The sequence below is a fragment of the Phasianus colchicus genome, chromosome 33, assembly GCF_987193195.1.
Source record: "Phasianus colchicus chromosome 33, bPhaCol1.hap1.1, whole genome shotgun sequence".
Lineage (NCBI taxonomy): Eukaryota > Metazoa > Chordata > Aves > Galliformes > Phasianidae > Phasianus > Phasianus colchicus.
Window position 1 is genome coordinate 1,899,366 of NC_143468.1, and position 18,906 is coordinate 1,918,271.

The 18,906-nt window shown below is 56.5% G+C and overlaps 2 protein-coding genes across 3 annotated transcripts in view; both read right to left on the reverse strand.

Moving 5' to 3' along the window:
* LOC116234944 (cyclic AMP-dependent transcription factor ATF-7) overlaps positions 1-10,125 on the reverse strand; it is a 47,683-nt gene extending 37,558 nt beyond the window's left edge. Inside the window, exon 1 of one of the 2 annotated variants that reach the window (XM_090128544.1) lies at positions 402-9,446. The gene's annotated coding sequence lies outside the window, so the exon portion shown is untranslated. Of the gene's footprint in view, positions 1-401; positions 9,447-10,013 lie in introns of those variants that run through there. The other variant, XM_031602798.2, reaches the window with a different exon arrangement.
* Positions 10,126-10,676: 551 nt separating this feature from the next.
* Positions 10,677-13,466, reverse strand: ATP5MC2 (ATP synthase membrane subunit c locus 2). The gene is made up of 6 exons (XM_090128308.1): positions 13,455-13,466; positions 12,348-12,628; positions 11,700-11,772; positions 11,381-11,458; positions 11,009-11,169; positions 10,677-10,931 (listed from the first exon to the last, which is right to left on the reverse strand). The coding sequence occupies exons 1-6, from the start codon at positions 13,464-13,466 to the stop codon at positions 10,817-10,819; spliced, it is 720 nt and encodes a 239-aa protein (XP_089984434.1). The 3' UTR covers positions 10,677-10,816.
* Positions 13,467-18,906: the final 5,440 nt, after the last annotated feature.

Genomic DNA, 18,906 nt, shown 5'->3' on the forward strand with positions numbered 1-18,906 from the left:
ACGATGGCCATTTCTAGGCCACTACCCAAAAAAGAAGGAAGTGTAAGGCACTGCCCCAAGCTTTCAAAAATAGTAAGAGATTTCCCACTAAAATGCAAGGAAGGAAACATGTTGCTTTGAGCCCGTTCCAGGAAAGGCTCTTTATTATTTGTCTAAGTGCAGCCATTAACAGCTCTCTGCTTTGTGTTTCCTGACCTTCCAAACCAACGCTTAGCTGAAATCTGGAGCCAGAGAGCAGCAGCACCCCGAACAGCCACCCCAAAAAGCCACCCCAAACAGCCACCCTAAAAAGCACAGAGGGGACCCGGCTCCATCCCAGCACACCCGGCTGCATTTGGTGCTGCCATCCCCACACCAACACACAGCACTGCTGCCATGGCACAGAGCCCCACCAAACCCACCTTCAGGTGCCATAAAAACGAAGAGGAGTTCTTCCTTTTTAGGAAGAGCAGCCACTTGGTCACACAACAGGCACAGCCCGGTTGCCCTCAGGTCCTTGCAGAGCTCCACTGGAAGCAGCTGCTGGCTCTCAGCCCCACTTTGGTGCCTGGAGGGTCTCAGGGAAGCTGCCCATTCCTCCCTGGGTTGTCCAGCTCTCTGTTCACCTCTTCATCACCATCTCTCACGCCCAGAGATGTGCTGAGAGCTCTCCAGCTCTGCAGGGAGGATGGCACTGAGTGGGAGCGTGCAGGCTGCTGGGAGCCCCAGGCTTTGACTTCAGAGTTATTCTGGGGTGTGAGGGAAGGAGTGAGAATGTTTGCTTTGCAACCAAAAAGCGACAGGCGAGCTTAAAACTGTCAGCTGGGAAAGAACGCCAAAAGCCAGCGCTGTAAAATCTGCTTCAGAGGCACAACACCCTGATGCTTTATAAGCTTGATAAAGTAAACCCAACTGTATAAACTGGAATATTGGCAAGGAACTACCACGAGGTAAATCTCCAATGGACACGCCATATTTAACAAGTCATTACGAGTTAACCTATGGCTCAGAGTAAAAGCAAAAAGTCCAAGGGGGTCCCTCCTGACTGCACAGCTCTGAGCCTTGAGCCCGCACAGCACGGCCACAGCATATCCCCAACAACAGCCCTGCTGGTGAGCTGTGAGATCCACACAGCATCCAAATACATCCTTGCTCCCTGCCTGCAAGAGCCACCCAGCAGCCCTGGAGCTGCACCACTGCTGTGAGCTGCAGCTGTTGTTAGCAGGATGTCCCTTCCTAGCAGGCATGGCCCTGAAGGGCCTTACAAAGCAGACAGCAGCACATGGAGGAGCAAAGCGGCAGCTCAGCTGCAAATAAGAGCATTCCCACATGCTTTGGGAAAAGGGTCAAATCTCACATGAAGCAGCAGCCGCCACCAAGAGCTTCTGTCCTCCTCCAGACACACATGTGATGGGACAGGGAGGCATTGTCAGCGTCCTGTCAGATGTAAAACCCCAGCACAGGATTACCAGAGCCCCCGGGCAGCACATCAGCCAAAGGCACCCGGCTGGGACTAGAAAAGCTTTCCCTTACAGTAAGATCAACAAACCCCTCGGCTCAGAGCCCCGGGCAGCCAGAATGCTTTCCCCAGCACAGCTTCCACCAGTCCTCCCAGCCACACAACTCACTGTTTATAACTCTTGTAAACAGTAACAAGTTTACTGTTACCATAACAAAAAGTGCCATTCCTTAACCCTGCCTCCACGCCAGGAGCTGGCAGGATAAGAGCTGTTAGCAGAGCCTGGTTGTCCGTGATCCTCCTCGCCCTGGCCAACCTCCAGATCAGATCTGGCTTGGCCTCTGATGTGAGAGAGGTGTTATGGAGGTCCCACATCACTTCCCAGCCACGCTGCAGGGCTGCCCACACATCACAGCACAAAGGGAAGGATGCTGAGGGTCACACACACAGCTGAAGGGTGAGGGAAGCACGCAGGTGGGTCTGGGGACACCCCCACCCCCCACCTCTCCAGGCACCGCACAGCAAAGTTCTGCCTGGGTTTTATTTTGTGCCCATTACCCCTTGTCCCATTGCTGTGCACCACTGAGCAGAGTTGGCCCCATCTTCCGTGCATCGTCCTGTTCCTCCTTTCACGAGCAGATTCCTGGGAGACAAACAGTGGCTTCTCTTGAAACGCCTTCCCTCACCAAGCCTCGCCAAACACTGCCAGAGCAGCCCTTGCTTGGCACAACAGGCTTTAACACGAGCAAGGTTTCTCTAGTGAAGTGCCAAGTATCAGATTCCTAACACAAAAAGGCATCTGTCCAAAGGGTCTGGAAGCCTTTGATGAATATGAGACGAAATCCAACACAAACCAGCAAGTCAGCAACTTCCCCAGGCAAGAAGATGGAGAAAGATCATTTCTAAATCATGGTCCAATTACTCACAAGGCAGAATTGTGCTTCCCCTTCCAGTTTCTGGTAAGAGAAGGGCTGAAGGACTCCAGCAGCAGGCAGAGCGTGGCTCCTTGGCACCTGGATATGATTTGGTGGGAGCACAGAGCAGCTCCTCAGCAGCAGCAAGGCTCAAATCATGGTTCATCACCCAGTGGCCGCTGCAGGACCTCTCCAGCTTAGGGGGAGCTGCACAGAAGCCCCTGAGCCCGAGGTCACACCAACTTAACTCCCAGCTCCACCACCTCCAAGACGTGGGCAGATGCTGCTCCTCTGCTAAGCACAGACACAGGGAACAAAACAACCTCAGTGTGAACCCAGAAGGACAGCAGGTGAGAGCAAACCTGTGCCCAACACTGAGCAACACAGCACAAACCTCCCCACAACCTCTGCTTCCCTCCTTCGTGCCACAACCAAACGAACCCTCGCAGCCTGCAGGAAAAGATGCTCGGAACAGATCACCAGGTGGGATTTCTTTGGGTATTGCCCTCAGGTCTGCAGCAAAAGGAGCACTCCAAAAGCATCTCCAAAAAGCAGCCGGCAGCCCCGGTTCTCCCCATGCTCCTTCATTAGCAGCAATACATCTTTGGGTGTGTGTGTCTTCACAGCGTGCTGCAAGAGATCTACTACAGGAGAGAGAAATAACTCAAGTTTAAGAAAGGGAGAAAAACCTCAGAGAGCCACTGCTTCTCACTGAGCAGAGATAATTACAGCAGAGCTGTGACAGGCCCTGCGGAACGTGCTGCTTTATCGAGGAAATGCCAAAGTGACCTAAAATTGTAACCCATTTCCTGAAATTATTCAGTCGATAGGAGCCCATGTTTCAATGGAAGCAAGAAAAAATGCTCCCAGAAATGGGACTGAAGAGCCCGAGTGAAACTCAGATGCGTTCTCCCTGTGATGGTGTGTAAGCAGTTCTACAGCAGATCCCAGTCAGGGCTGCGTGGTGCTGCGAGGCTCTGATGTAAGCACTGCCCATGAATTAGAGCCATGGGAACAGCACCAGCAGGACGGGGGGGGGGATGGCACAGAGCTCTGTTTGAGGGCTGTCATAAAGGAAAAATATTTTGTCCCACCTGTTATTATTTACACTGCAGGCAGGCGTTTTTATTTACTCAGCATTCGAAGGCACACACGCTTTATGGAATCATTATTTGATATGCGAGCCCTAAAATCAGAGGGGAGTAAGAAATCCTCCAAATAAAAGGCATGTCTGGAAATTCAACACACGACTGTTTAACCAGAGCTGCTTTCCACCTTTGGAGCGATTGCGTTTCAGCTGTGAACAAAGCAACCATTTCCTACATACAGTACACATCCATTCAAAATCTCACTTAGGTGATGGATTCAGTGACCAAAACGCTGCTCATACAAGGGCAGAGAGCTTCCCAAAGCAAAGGAAAGGCAGCAGAGGGCAGATAGATGAAAAGCATCCAGAGGAAGGCAGCGCAGGGCCTCTCAGCAGCTCCATCACAACATCTGCTCGTTGAGGTGCTGACTGTGCTCAGGGTGACGTCCACAACCACGACTCATTGCGTTGGCTTTGCTCAGCATGAGCACAGTGCAGGTGATGAGCAATGCTCTTATATAAACTCCTTCCAATCCAGCTAAGCTTGCAGGCAGGCCTCCTCAGCCCCATTTGCAGACAGTAAATCTGCACTGCAGGCGCTCGTGGTGTCTGCTCTCACATTTCGGGCCCCAACAGCTGACCCAGGGCCGTCCCCGTTGCCATCACCCCTCCTCATCTCCCTCCTCTCCTCACCCAGCCCTGTTCCACCACCACACACAAGGAGGGGGACATTGCTGCCATAGGGATGGCAGGAGAACAGCCTCCCTTCCCCCCCCCCACAGCTCCACTGCAACAAGAGTAGCACGGGGGGAAGAAAACTCCATGCGTTGTTACAGCTGTAATGCAATGGCAACCCATGGCTGCTCGTCCAGCAGCAGCCCCTCACTTCCAAAAAACCCCAATGAATTTCCAGCACCTTCGACCAGGGACACGACCAGCAGCACCAGCAGCACCTGCTCTGCACCACGAAGGTTTGGTCCTTCCTCAGGCTCAGCACCAATGAAAGCATTTGGCAGAAAACGCAGCGCCGTGTTCTGCTCTAAGCCTGCTTTACTCATGTTGGAAACAGTTAAAGGGTATAACGCAGCTCAGCGTAGTCACTCAGGTATAAATACACTCTGCTTTATTCCCCAGCACTGCCAAGTCCACCTCCAGCCAAGTTCTTCATATGCTGAAGTTTGTGAAAGGCTGCCTTTGGGGTTTTTTTAATGTTATTTTTAATAGCAACAATGGTATTTGGAGCGAGGGCTGAAAACAGCTCTATAAGGAAAAAAAAGGAAAAAAAGAGAAAGCTGCATAAGCACTGTGCAAGCAGCAGCACTGACAGCATGGCAGCCCGTCCCCAACAGCATGGAAGTGGAGAATTTTGCAGCTTCACTCTTCAGAACCAAAAGCACAATGAGCATTTCATCGCAAAGCAGTTTGAGAAAGGGGGCAAAACACCTTCGTGGTGCTTCTCCTGCAGGGGCTGCTCGTGGCTGTGCCTCACAAAGAGAGCTCAGAGGCGAGGCTGAGCGTGCAGAGAGAAATCCCTGCATGGCGCAGCACGGCCCAGCGCTTTGTTTGCTGGCCAAGCAGCTGGCACTGCATCTCCTGCACGAGGGTGGGACAGCACAGCAGCGTTCCAGACCGCTGCAGGGCCAGCTCTGCTGGCAATCCCTGCGAGCTGAGTGCATCACTGCTGTTGGGAAGTGCAACAAATGGCCGTGCTGGCATCCTGGAGCTCAGCTTTGCCATGGTCCCCATGTGGGACAGCAGCCCTTGCTCCTGCATGGAGGGAGGAAAGCTCACCACAGCTAGTCGGGCCTCCCAGCCGAGTGTGCAGGGCTTGGAGGGAAGAGGTGCAATCCAAGAAAGTTGTTCCGCTCAGTAATTAGCCAGCACGAAAGCTGGGTTTAGCTCTGGTGAAACCGCACTGCGTTGGAGTTGTTTAAGGCACTGAATTAATCATGTTTTAAAAACAAATGTCAAGCTTTGGCACACGGCACCGCGCAGCGCGTGCTACGCAAGGGCTGCTGGATGGCTGTGTGCGCTCACGCGTGTCCAACCAGGTGTGGCAAAGGGTGGAAAGAACAGCAAGAAACCTCCTGGAAGACTACAAAGCTGAGCTTCACAGAAACAATTAAGGTAGGCTCCCAGCAGCCAAGACTAATTGCAGCCAAACAGAAGAAAAACACGAGCTCCGCAGAGGGAGAATGCGGCTGAGCAAAGAACATCACTGCAGGGCATGGCCAGGAACGCAGGGGCTGCGGGCGCAGTGTGGGCACCCATCTGCTGGGGACTCCCAAGGGACACGAGCTGGGGATCTGCCAGCAATGATGAGATGTGGCAGACGCTGCTGCAGCACCGTGTGGTGGATGGGAACCTGTGGTAGGCTGAGAAGGAAGGCAGGCTATAAATGTGCTTTCGTTGCGCTCACGGTGCGCGGTTTCCTCCTCACCAAAGGGCTCTGCTTTTGGGTTCCCTTTGGGACACCCAGACCCGCTCACACCTCTGCTCTGTTGCTCTGCACCTGCCCAACGTGCAACCAGCTCCTTGAAATGGAAAATGAGAAAAAGAATTACTCTGAAGTGTAGGGGGGGGGGAGGGAGTTAGGAAGCAACAGGTCCCCAGTCCCCAATGTCTGCCATAACATGTGTTTTCTGCCAGCAATGGAAAGTCCTCCCGTAGCATGTGCGTTGTATTTGGGTGCTGAATGCTTGGAGGAGGAGCAGGTTTGGAAATCTGGCCCCAAGAAAGTCAGCAGCATAAATAAAACCAAAGAAAACGAATCCAAAACAATATCCAACCGAAGAGATCCTGTGGTAATGCATTCTGTACAACACTGTGCACCACGAGCACGGCCCCACGCGTGCTGGGTGGATATGCCCTGCTGTCCCCAGCACTGTGCACACCCCAAAGGGCTCCTGCAGCTCTCAGCCACCACACTGCACAGTGCTGGTGGAGCTCATTGAGTCCTGCTGAGCACAGGGCACTGCTCTCCTCCCCGCTGCCAGCCCAGCGCTCAAACTTCCCCCTTTCATAAGAGGGGAAGGAAACCTCCTGCCTGCCCCACAACACCACGCACAGACCTTCCTACAGCCCTGCTGAGCCATCCTGCTCCCACAGCTGAGGTTCCAGGGGCTCTGTATAAAGACACTGATGAGAAGTTACAGTTTTGCAGCCTGGTCCCATTATTCCTGTCTGCTTCTACACTGCTCTTCTACACAACCGCTGCTGCTGCAGCTGTGCCATACAGACTGCAGCTCTTCCAGGCTATCCACAGCCCCACTGAATTGCTGAAGAAGGGCAACACAGGCATACCAAGGTGTGTATCCAACTGCAGCACTGAGCATGGCTCTACGGGAAGTTTGTTTTCACCCAACAGCTCCATAAATCACAATGAGAAGAAAAAAAAATAAATAAATCAGAGCACCAAACTCACACGGTGGGAAATGCTGGAGAAGACTGGAAAACAAGGAACCTTGAGAGAGCAGAAATAGGAGCAGAGTAAGAATTAGTACAAATTAATGCCAGTAATACCCCTCAGCGTGGGAGAAAGTTACATTGGAGTGAAACAGAAAATGCAATTGGAAGGTTTCAACTCATTTAAAAGCTTTTGTAATGCTTTCCCTTCTTCATAACCTGGGACGCAGCGCAGAGCCCCAACCAACCCCAGCACTGGAGGGAACCACGTCCAGCTCAGAGCCACCAGAGGGATTTTGGCAAACTGGAAGGCATTCAGGAAAACAGAGTTAAGCAGCTGGAGGGATTGATTTACAGGGGAAGATTAAAATAACTGGGCGTGGAGCTGGGCTGAGCGCTGAGGAAGGTGGACAGAATAATTTTTAGCTGGTTGACAGGCAAGTGCCAAAAGGCAGAGGAAGTGTTTAGCATTCTGCAATTAGGTACAAGCAAAGGATTGGCACACAATTAAGGAGAATCGTGGCTGTGTTGTCAAAGTTCTCACAGCGGTGAGCCCTGCTGGGTGCTACGTATTGTCCCACTTTAGGGCTTCCAGGCTGGGAGTAGGGCAGAAATAGAAGGTGTTGCTCAGAAGTAGAGCTCCAGGAGGGGAAATCTAACTGAGATGTGGGAATTCTTGGCAGTGCTACCCAGAAGTGTGGCTGCCCCATCCCTTGAGGTTCACAGGGCCACGGATGGGAACCTGGGCAGCTGATGGGGGTGGGAGCAGCCCAGGGGAAAGGGTGGAACTGAGGGGGGGTTTTAGGACCCTTCCAACCCAACCATCCTGTGATTCTGTGATCTTTCAGGACCCTTCCAACCCAACCACCCCACAGTTCTCTGATTTCCATTGCTGAGGTGCTCCCATCAGCCGACCCCACTGCTTTTGGGGTTGGTTGTTCTAACACCAAAGGCAAACAAGCATTCCAGCACTCTCCAGCCCACAAAGCCATGATGCTTGGTGACACCAATCCCTGCACTCACGTCACAGAAGGTAAATGCAATCCCTCACTTCACAGAACAAGGAGCGAGGACTTAACCTACTCATTTTCTGAAATCTGGCCGTTGAATCCACCTCCCACAGACTTCTCCTCCACTTTTAAACAGTGAAGTTATTCTTAGTCCCCACCGAGAAAATCCCAATCCAAGAAAACCATCCAACAAAGCCCGTGGTTCAGAACTGCAGCCGAATTTCCCTCCAGAAACAACTGCATTTCAGTGACAACTATTTTTAAAGCAGTTTGCAAAGAACCAGACAATCCCTTCAGACTTCAGCGCCGCTGGCCAAAAAAAAAAAAGGCCCTACTCAAAGAGTGCTGCAGCGAGGCAAAGCAAATCGGGCAGCCTGCTGAAGTGAGAGCAACGCCTTCGTGTTGGACTCCTCCATGTTACGTTGGAACGTCGTCGTTGGAAGGGGCCTGAGCAGGGAGAGAAGGGATAACTTCACAAAGATAACGGTGGGACGCAGCGAGGAGAGGGCAGCACAGAGCACTGGAGCTGGGCAGAATGAGGAATGCTCATTGTCACACCTCACACCTCAACCAGATGATGACAGAATTGTAAGGGTTGGAGATATTGATCAGCACTGATCAGATCCCCTCTACTGTTCTCTCCCTGAGGTGCTCAGCCCAATGGGGCTCTCAGCATGTCCCCACAGCTCTGCATGCTCTGTGGGGCTTTCCCAGCAATTCCCAGTTTGTCCTGAACTGGGGAGCCCAGCACTGGGCCCAGTGCTCCTCATGTGGCCTCCCCAGCACAGAGCAGAGTGGGGAGCACCTCCCTGCCCTGCTGGCCGTGCTCTATGCAGTGACCAGGAATCCATGGGTCTTTTTGGCCACCAGAGCACACTGCTGGCTCGTGGTCATCGTGCTGGCCACCAGGACCCCCAAGTCTTTCTCTGCAGAGCTGCTTTCCAGAAGTTCATCCCCTGACATCAGCCTTCTTTCCCCCAGGCTGAACAGCCCCAGAGCAATCAGCCTTTACCCATCAGAGAGACGCTCCAGGCCCCCCACCATCTTTGCAGCCCTCCATTATAGCTGCACGATCCCACGCTGACAATTCTACAAAGCAACTCTGAAGCTGTGCTCACAAACTGGAGCTGCCCAGAGGCACCGCAATGCTTCAGTGCTCCCAAAGCCCCCCAGCGAGAATGAACCACTGGGGTCAGCCCTGGAGAAGCAAACACCAAATTCCCCACATTCTGCTGCTTGCAGATCTCCCTCTCTGCTATGGGGATCACCCTGGAGGTCGGTGGGGTGGGGGTTGGCTCAAAGCCCCACCTCCCACCCCAACCCGGGGCACCCACAGCTGCATTGTGGCCTCTGGACACCACCTGAGAGCTGTGAGCCCTGCAGCACTTTGGGGAGGGCTCACAGATCACCCCCCCACCCCAAACACCCCCCGTCCCCTCGGGTTTCCCCAGCTCTGTCTATCAGAGCCTCTCCCAAACCTCAGAACTCACTCAAATCCCCTCTCCTGCCCCAGCCCCCTCACATCTCCCCACAATCAGGACTCTTCCAACCTCCCCCGGGACTGCCCCCACCCTCAGACCCCCCCTCACCTCAATGTCCCACCATATCCCCGTATGGAGACCCCCACCCCCTTTTTACAGCTCCTCCAGACCCCCCTCCACTCCTAAACCCCCCCACAGCCTCCACCCCCCCCAAGAGGCCCCCACCCCAAAGCCCTCCTGTACCTCTGAGCCCCCCCGGGTCCCTGAGCCCCCCTCACTCTCCCCTTTTTCCCCCATCCCTTTTACCCCCCCCCCCCCCGAGGCCTCCCCGCTCCCCCTCCGGCACCGCCCGGGCCCCCTCTCAGCCTCCCGAAACCCCGCCCACAAAAGGGAGGGGCTTTCCCCACTGGCAGCACCCATCCACACCACCATTGGCCGAGACGTCCGTCATTCAGAGCCCACCGCGCAGCCGATTGGCCGCCGCCCACCGTCAGTCAGCGGAGAGGCGGGAAGAGGGTGGAGTGGGGGTGGGAGGGGGGGGGGCAGAGCGGCCGCCTGAGGAAAACTCGGGGAGAGTTGTGGGGGGAGGGGCCGGCGCTCCCCACCGCCCTTCATTCCCTCCGGGGCTGCCCCAGCGCCACCGGGGAGGCCTCGCCGAACACCGGAACCGCCGCGTACCTCAGGGAGGGCCGCTGCCGCCGCTGCCGGGGCCTCGCGCTGGCTGCGTCTCGCGCTCGGGCTCCCGCCTCCCCTCAGCCGGGCCCGGCCCCCTCCCAGCCCCCGCCCGCCCCGCGCACCGAGATCTCGCGAGACCCGAGGGGAGGAGACGCCGCCGTGGGTACCAATGGCGGAACTGGGTGGGCGGGGCTTCGCTGTAGGGGGGCGTGGTCTGCAAGTGGGCTGGGCTTTAGCCACGCCCCCTGCCCTCGCAGTGCTGTTCCGCCCGCGGCGGGCACTGGGAGAGCTGGGCTGCGCTGGAGGGTTGAGGGTGTGCAGGACAGCCCTGGGAGAACTGGGGACGTGGCCGTGACATCCCCAACCCAGTGACAGACTGAGCCCAGGTCCTGCCCCCAGGTGCTGCTCAGTGTCCCCACGAGGATGTCCCTGGAGCTGACTCAACCTGGACCAATGCCCTGCGGGCTCCTGGCTTTCCCCAGCAGAATCACTGATGCTGATGCCTCCAGCCTCTTTGGGACACAGCTGAGAGCCCTGGGGACTCAGCACGAGGTGTCTGCTCTGGGGGCACTGTCACCCACCAGAGCACCCAGTGGGGCTGTGCTGTCCCCAGGCCAGCCAAGTGACAAGGCCTGGAGCCACCAAGGAGGCACGAGGACACAGAGCCATTATCCAACCGTATTTATTCTCCCCATCAGTTGGGGTGAGGGTAGGGAGCGGGGCTCGCCCTGCCCCACGCCGGACATTCACAGCTGTGCCTGGGCTGCAGGCACTGTCACCGTCACCGCATCACTGCCATGGCTCTGTCACATGGCAAAGAGGATGAGGAAGGCCACCATGAGGCAGAAGAGCCCCATGGCCTCAGAAAGGGCGAAGCCCAGGATGGCATAGGAGAAGAGCTGCTGCTTCAGTGAAGGGTTCCTGGGGGAAAGGGGACACGGTCAGTGGGACGCAGCCGGTGTGCCTCCCCCTGCCCCCCCACCCCGTCCTCTCCTCACCTGGCATAGCCGATGATGAGGCTGCCAAAGACGGTGCCGATGCCGGCTCCAGAGCCAGCCACCCCCACAGTGGCTGCACCAGCACCGATGAATTTGGCAGCGGTGTCGATGTCCCTGCGGGCCACACTCGTCACGATGGTCCTACGGGCACTTGGGTGCACCTGGGGGATGGGGCGGTGGAGACAAGTGGTGGAGTTGAGGAGGCAGCCTCACCACACTTCCCTCACGCCTTAGTTTCTGTCCTTGCAGCCTCCTGTGGACCCCAAACTGGGCACGGGGCTCAGCTCCTTCCCCATGTCCACGAGTGCTGAGTCCCCCAAGTGCCCATGTGCAGAATCCCCTTGGTCCATACATGTCCCCCCACCATGTTACCTGCTCCATCTGTGCATTGGGTATGCTGAGCAAGGAGGCAGAGAGAGGCTGGCACAGCACCCGTGGGCTCCTCCACACCTGCAAGGCATGACTGCTGTCATATTTCTGGGAGGGACATAACACAGTCCCCCCAGCCACCCCAATCACAGTCTGTGGCCTTACAGATGCAAAAAGCATCCCCAGACTTCTCTCCCACCTGAACCCAGAGGCACCACTTCGTGTCACTCCTGCCCAGCCCCACACCAGAGGGACAGGACGGGATGTTGGGGTTGAAGCTTTGTCACCCATCAATGCTTTGTCACCAGCTGTCACCACTCACCAGCGCAGGAACAGTGACGAACTTTGTACAGGCGTACATGGTGAGGGAAGAGGGACACACGTGTGGGACACAGCTGGAAGAGACACATGGACACAGGAGAATGAGGGGGAAGGTGGCCCTGCAGAAAGGCAGGGGGTTGAGGCAACACCAGGCGGGCTGAGCCACATGGGTGGGACAAATCCCTGCCATCCAGGAGACAAGGCTAGCTGAGTGCTACCTAAAGGGTTGTCAGAGGGTGGGGGGCACGGGGGGGGGGGGGCTGATGAGGGGCTGGGTTGGGGGGTACCCTGGATGTCACAGGGACGGGGTGAGGGCAGAGCACGGGGAGGGGACGTGAGGGAGCTCAGAGGGATGGGATGTGGGTGAGGGTCCCAATGGGGGCTCCCAAATCTTACGGTGAGGGGGAGGAGGGCAAAGTGCAGTGTGAGGGGAAGGTGACCCCAAGATGCGCCGTGAGGGGGGGGGCTCAGTCTGAAGTGAAAGGCTCCCGTCAAAGCAATACGAAGAATCACCCCCACCCTCATCGTCAGGAGGTTCCCATAGAACTCAACGTGGGGGTGACCTCACCGCAAAGCAGCCCCTCGGGGGATTCCTCCCTCCCTGCTTCCACCCCGGGACGGGGGTTCCCTCTCCCTCACCCTCACTCACGATAAAGCACGATTCTTCCCCAGCGCCTCGAACCCACCCGCAGCCCTGGGCCCGCTCACCTGGCGCACCGGCAGCGGGCAAACCGCGGGGCTCCGAGTGCGCACGCGCTTCCGGAAGCGCCACCGGAAAAACCATAGAGCGGGAAGGAAGGAGGCGGGACCTGCGCACAGAGCGTCCCCTTTCCGCCCAGCGCCGCCTGTCGGGCTGGAGGACGAGCAGGAGGCGTGCGCAGGGAGGAGGGGCGGGGCCAAATTGTGGGCGGGGCTAGGTGGTGGGCGGGGCTAGGTGGTGGGCGGGGCCAAATGCGATGAGAGATGCAGCGCCCCCTGGCGGCTCAGCGGAGAACAGCGAGCTGCGTTCCGGGAGGGCGGAGTGTGAGTGTGAGTGTGAGTGTGAGTGTGTGTGTCTGTGTTCAGACACGCACGTGTGTGCACACTTTCGTGTGTTTGTGTGTACGTACATCTGTGTGCGTGCGTGTGTTTGCATGTGCACACAGGTTTGCCCACATGTGTTTGTGCATGCATGTATGTGTGTGCACATGTGTGCATGGATGCGTGTGTTTGCATGTGATTATATGCACACACGTGTCGTTGCATGTGTGCTTGCACTTCTGTGCAAGTGTTTGCATGCACATGCACGCCTGTATGTGTGTGTACATGCATGTACATGCATGCTCTTTGCGTGTGCATGCGTTTGTATGTGTGTGTGTGTGTACCCGTGTACAAACGTGTGCATTCACACACATGTGTGCACGTTCCCATGTGGTCACAGCGGTGGGAGGGTTATAGGGGGGTCCATTGGTGCTGTCGGGGGGAATTTATGGGCCGCCCAAATGCGGGAAGCCATAAAGCCGGAGCGCGCCGCTATTAATTAAATCATTGTTATAATTAACTTTCATTAAAGGGAAATCAATAGTGAGGAGCCGGGCTGGAAGGAGCCCATCCATCCGTCCATTCAGCTGTCATGGGGGGGGGGGTCCATCCCCACCCCCTCCCCTGACCCAATTCCCACAAACCCCCATCACTGTATCCCTATTATTATACCCCCTTATTATTATGCCCCCCCCCCAACATCAATTTTTTCTCTCCTCATTTATTTTTTAATTACCATTTTCCCCATTTCCCCCTTTATTCCCTGATTTAAGCCCCAGCTCCATCCAACACCATTGACCTTAACGGCTTAAATTAAAGCTCAGTGTCTGTGCTCCCCCCCGGGGGGGCCCCCCCCCCACATCCCCCCTCCCCGTCCCCCTCCGCCGCCGCCGCTTTAATGTCACTGCGATGGCTTTGACCTTGGGATGAACGTCGGCTCCAAAGCACCGCAGGGACAGCGGCTGCTGAGCCCACGTGTGGGGCCTTTATGGGGTGGAGGGGGGGGTGATGGGGGAGGGGGGGGTGTCATTGTCACTGTGGTGGTGGTCCCTGCTGGGTCCCAGTGAGGGATCAGGGTGGGATGGGGGTGGGGGTGGGGGTGAAGGGGGGAATGGGATGGGATGGGATGGGATGGGATGGGATGGGATGGGATGGGATGGGATGGGGATGGGGATGGGGGAGGGATGGGATGGGGATGGGGATGGGATGGGGATGGGATGGGGATGGGGATGGGGGAGGGATGGGATGGGGATGGGATGGGATGGAGATGGGGATGGGGGTGGGGGTGGGGGTGGGGGTGGGGGTGGGGGTGGGAATGGGATGGGATGGGATGGGGATGGGATGGGATGGGATGGGATGGGATGGGATGGGATGGGGATGGGGATGGGGATGGGGGTGGGGGTTGGAATGGGATGGGATGGGATGGGATGGGATGGGATGGGATGGGATGGGATGGGATGAGGATGGGATGGGATGGGATGGGGATGGGGATGGGGATGGGGATGGGGGATGGATGGGATGGGATGGGATGGGATGGGGATGGGATGGGATGGGATGGGATGGGGATGGGGATGGGGATGGGGATGGGATGGGGATGGGGATGGGGATGGGATGGGGATGGGATGGGATGGGATGGGATGGGATGGGATGGGATGGGATGGGATGGGGATGGGATGGGATGGGATGGGGATGGGGATGGGGATGGGGATGGGGATGGGGGAGGGATGGGGGTGGGATGGAGGTGGGGATGGAGATGGGATGGGGATGGGATGGGGACAAAAAGATGGACACTTCCAGAGGGGCAGAGAGGATCACATCTTGAAGGGTCAGGGATGGAAGGATAGAGGGACAGGTGGACATAGAGACAGAGTGACTGAGGGATGGGGGGCTGTTGTAGGGAAAGAGGACAGAGGGACTGAGGGATGGAGGGACAGACAGACAGACAGAGGGACGGTGGCAGAGGGGGTGGGACAGAGTGAGGCTCTGCTACAGCTGTGCACAGCTGGATCCCAACATCGCCATCACAGCTGCACACAGCTGGATCCTTGGGGGGGATTCGCTGCCACATCTGGGCACAGCTGGATCTCGGCGCTGCCGTGACACAGCTGGGCCCTGGGATCGCCTCCACATCTGGACACAGCTGGGTCCCAGCATCACCATTCCACCTGCACTCAGCTGGCTCCTGGGATCGCTGCCACATCTGGGCACAGCTGGATCCCGATGGGGGGGGGCGGTGGGGTGGGAGTGGGGGGGAAGGGGGCAGAGAGCAACGTCGATCCCGTGACACTGAGAACAATCCCATATCTGCACGGTGGGTGATCAACCAGACCCCTCCCCTCCGGACACAGAGCAGCACCTTTGGGTGCTGGGTGCCACTTTACCACCAACCCCCCCCCCAGACCCCACCCCCCCCAATACCGGGGTGGCCCCGGGCTCCCAGCAGGGACGCTGTCGCGGTGCCACCGTCTGAAATACGGCCCCATAAATCCGCGCCGTTGTGGCTCATTGCTTAATTAGCGCCTGAAACGAAGTGATTCAGAGGGGCCCGAATGGGATGGCGTCATGCGAGGCGCTGGGATGGGGAGGAAGAACCACGGGAGGTGGTGGGGGGGGGGGGGGGGGGGGTTCTTTTGGGGCGACTTTGGGCCTTTTTGGTGTCGGTGATGAGGATGGGGTGGGATGCACTGCACCGCATCGATGCACCCACCGGGATTTGGGGGCACAAATAACCCCCCCCCACCCATGTGTGGGGTCTCAGTAGGGCCCTCTGGGTGTCCCCTATCACCCGATGGTGGCATTGCCCCCCCTCCAGCTCCCCATTCTGCCACCGCTATGGGTCATTCTCTTCTTTTTTTTTTTTTTTCCCTTTTTTTTTTACGGCCCTTTTTTTTTTTTTATGGCAAACTTCACTTTACGTCTCTGACATTTAACAGCAGATCGGATCTTCCCTCCGGGACAGCAGGAAATGGAGATATTTATTGGGGTCGGGGGGTGGGGGGGAGCTGTGAGATTTACTCCGATAGCGCAGCGCCCTTATGGGTCCGTCCGTCTGTCCGTCCGTCTGTCCGCCTGGCGGTGCCATGAGGTGCACTGCGGGTGTAGGCGTCCCTTTATTGGGGTCTCAGGGATGATGTCCCCCCCGCTCCCCACCTCCTCCAGAAGGGGTGTGATGGGAACCCCAGGACGGTGGGGGGGATTCTCTAGTGGCAAATATGGGGTTGTGTTTCCCCTGGGATGTGGGGATGTGTTTGGGGACATGCTGCCCCCAGAGCTGGGGGTACAGCATAAGGACAACATTTGGGGGCATGGCTTAAGGACCATGTTTTGGACTCAGGGATGTGTTTGGGGTCAGAGGTGCTGCCCCAGTACTGGAAATGTGACCTAAAGATGACATGTGTGACCTGGAGATGTGACCTACAGACTGTGCATCAGATCTGGGGAATCATCTCAGGGTGGGGACAATATCACCTACCAGGAGTGGTCCTATAGCCCCATAACCCCACAGCCCCATATCCTCATGGTCCCATAGCCCCACAACCCCACAACCCCATACCCCATTGCCATTTGGGTGCCCTTAAACAGATGTCAGGGTGGGGAACAGCCCCCCATTACAGCAGTGTGGGGATTTATGGGCACAAAGTTTCCCCCCTCCCCACACTGTGAACCTATGACAAAAGGCAAAGGTGTGGGGGGGGAATCAATCCCATATATTTCTCCCAATATTTTCAACCATTCCTTTGTTCTCAGAGCACTGGGAGTTGAAAGGACAGCCCCGCCTGTGGGGTCGTAGTATTTTTCCCTTCTCTTTCAGAAATTCCCCATAAAACTGGATATAATTTTTTGAAAGGGAAAATAACCCCCAATGTGGTTATTTGGGTTCTGATCAGGAGTCGTGTCGTCGTGTTCCCCCCCACCCCCCAACCCCTCCAGCTTCCAGGTCTGGGTGCGCTGAGCCTTTTGGGGTTATTCTGTCTGTTTTGAGGTAATGGTTCCTTCTGAGTTGTTCTGGGGGAAGTGAGGACCTCCACCCCACGCTGACCCCATTGTGATCCCAATCCCCATCACCATGTTGGGATGGAGAGATGGGGAGGTAGGAGAGAAAGGAGGGGTGGTGAGATGGGGGGAAGGTCATGGGAATGGGGATGGTGAGTTTGGGGTGGGTGATGGGTTGTAGGATGGGTGAGCAGCCATGGAGTGGGAAAATGGATGATGGGATGGAATGGATGGGGACCATGGGATAGGATGGTGGGTTTGGGGGGGTGATGGGCTGTAGGATGGAGGGGTGGTTCACGGGGTGGGGTGGTGGGATATGGGATGGGGCAATAGGTTGGAGAAGTGGAATGGGAGATATGAAGGGCCGGGGATGGGATGGGATGATATAGCATGGGATGAGAGGATGGGTGATGGGATGGATGCAATAGGATGGAATGGGATGGAAACCCATGGGTCAGGAGATGGGGCTGTGCCATGGGGTGGGACACAGACAGCTGGGATGTCCCATAGGGCAGCAGCACCGCCGGGTCTTTGCCCTACAACCCGGTTGGTGCGTGGGGTAGAAACTCCATCACGTCCCATTTTTGGGGCAACTGCTCCACCCTCCGGAATCGCACAGGAACGCAGCGACGTGGCCGCCCCTCCCGGGAGACCCGAACCCCCTCAGGGTCCGTCTGACTCCCCCCCCCCCCCTCCCAAATCCCCCCGCTCCCCCGTTCAGCCCCTCGGGCGGTGGATTCTCCGATGGCTGCTAAGGGCTGTGCTCGCTGTGTTCTATGGGACTATTTGCCCAGTTCCCTCCAAATTCACCCCAATTTGGTAAACACTGCATTTTTCTCTTCGTCTCCTAAAATTTGTTTGAGAAAAGCCATAAAATGATGGGGGAAAAGCAGAGGTTTGTGCCAGGGCCACGTGCTGCCCCTGCTCCATCCATCGCCCCACACACACATCCCCAATGGAGGACCCCAAAGACAGGGCTGAGGATTTGCCCCCCCCAATAGGGCAGCATTTTGGGGCCCCTTCTGAACCCAAAAGTGTTCCCATTGAGAACATGGGATCCATTCCACCACAGAAGTGTGGGAAGGGGGCATGGAGACAACAAGATATGTGCTGCAAAATGGCTGGGGAGACCCATTTTGGGTGGAAAACAGGCAAAACGAGGTGCGTGAGGGGCTGTCTCACCTTTCCCTGTGGAAGATGGAGGGGTCCTTGGGGTGACCCCATTGGGGTGGGGATCTCAGCACTGCAGTGCTGGGGACCTCCGCACCCCCTCCCATCCCCGATCCCTTTGGGATCCCTTTGGGGCCCATTGGGGACCTCTTTCCATCCCAACGATCCCACCTCGACCACATCTACCTTCCGAGTACAGAGCAACCAAGGGATGGTTTCCATGGCAACCCGCACACAAAAAAAAAAAAAAAAAGAAAGAAAAAATTACATCTGCATTTCTCCATTTGGGGTTAAGGCTGCAATTTGTATGCAGGCGGGCGCACGGCGCCTGGAATCCAGGCAGAAAATCCTACAGGAGGAAGCAGGAGGGGATGGGATGTAAGGGAGGTGGGAGCACCGTGCAGCTCCTCTCTTATATAGGACCCCCCCCAGTGAGAAAAGGGATGGGGAAAAAGGGACAGGAGGGGTGAGGGGAGGGTGGGAGTGGAGGGGGAGAGGTGCGCAGAGGTGCTCAAGGAGAGAGGAGTCCTCATCTGTCCTTCACATCCATCTGTCCTTCCCTTCCGTCTGTCGTTATCCACGTGACCTTCCCATCCACCTGTCCTTCCCGTCCATCCATCCTTCCCATCCATCCTTATCCATCTGTCCTTCCCATCCGTCCGTCCTTATCCATGTCACATTCCTACCCATCCTTCTGTGCCCTTCCTGCCTACCCATCCTTTCTCTCCATCCCTCTTTTCCGTCCGTCCTTTCTGTCCATCTGTCTTTCCCCATACCCTGCATTCTATGTCTCTTCCCTTTCCATCCCTCCTCACCTTGTCCTTTCTGTTTATCCTTCCTATCTTTTCTCCCCATCTACGTGTCCTTTCTGTCCCCCTATTCTTTCTCTTTCTGTCCATCTGTCCTTGCTCTCTGCCCATCCATCCATCCATCCACCCATCCATCCATCCATCCATCCATCCGTCCATCCATTCAGCCCACTTGTCTGTCCTTCTAGTCCATTTCTCCATCTTTCCTTCCCATCT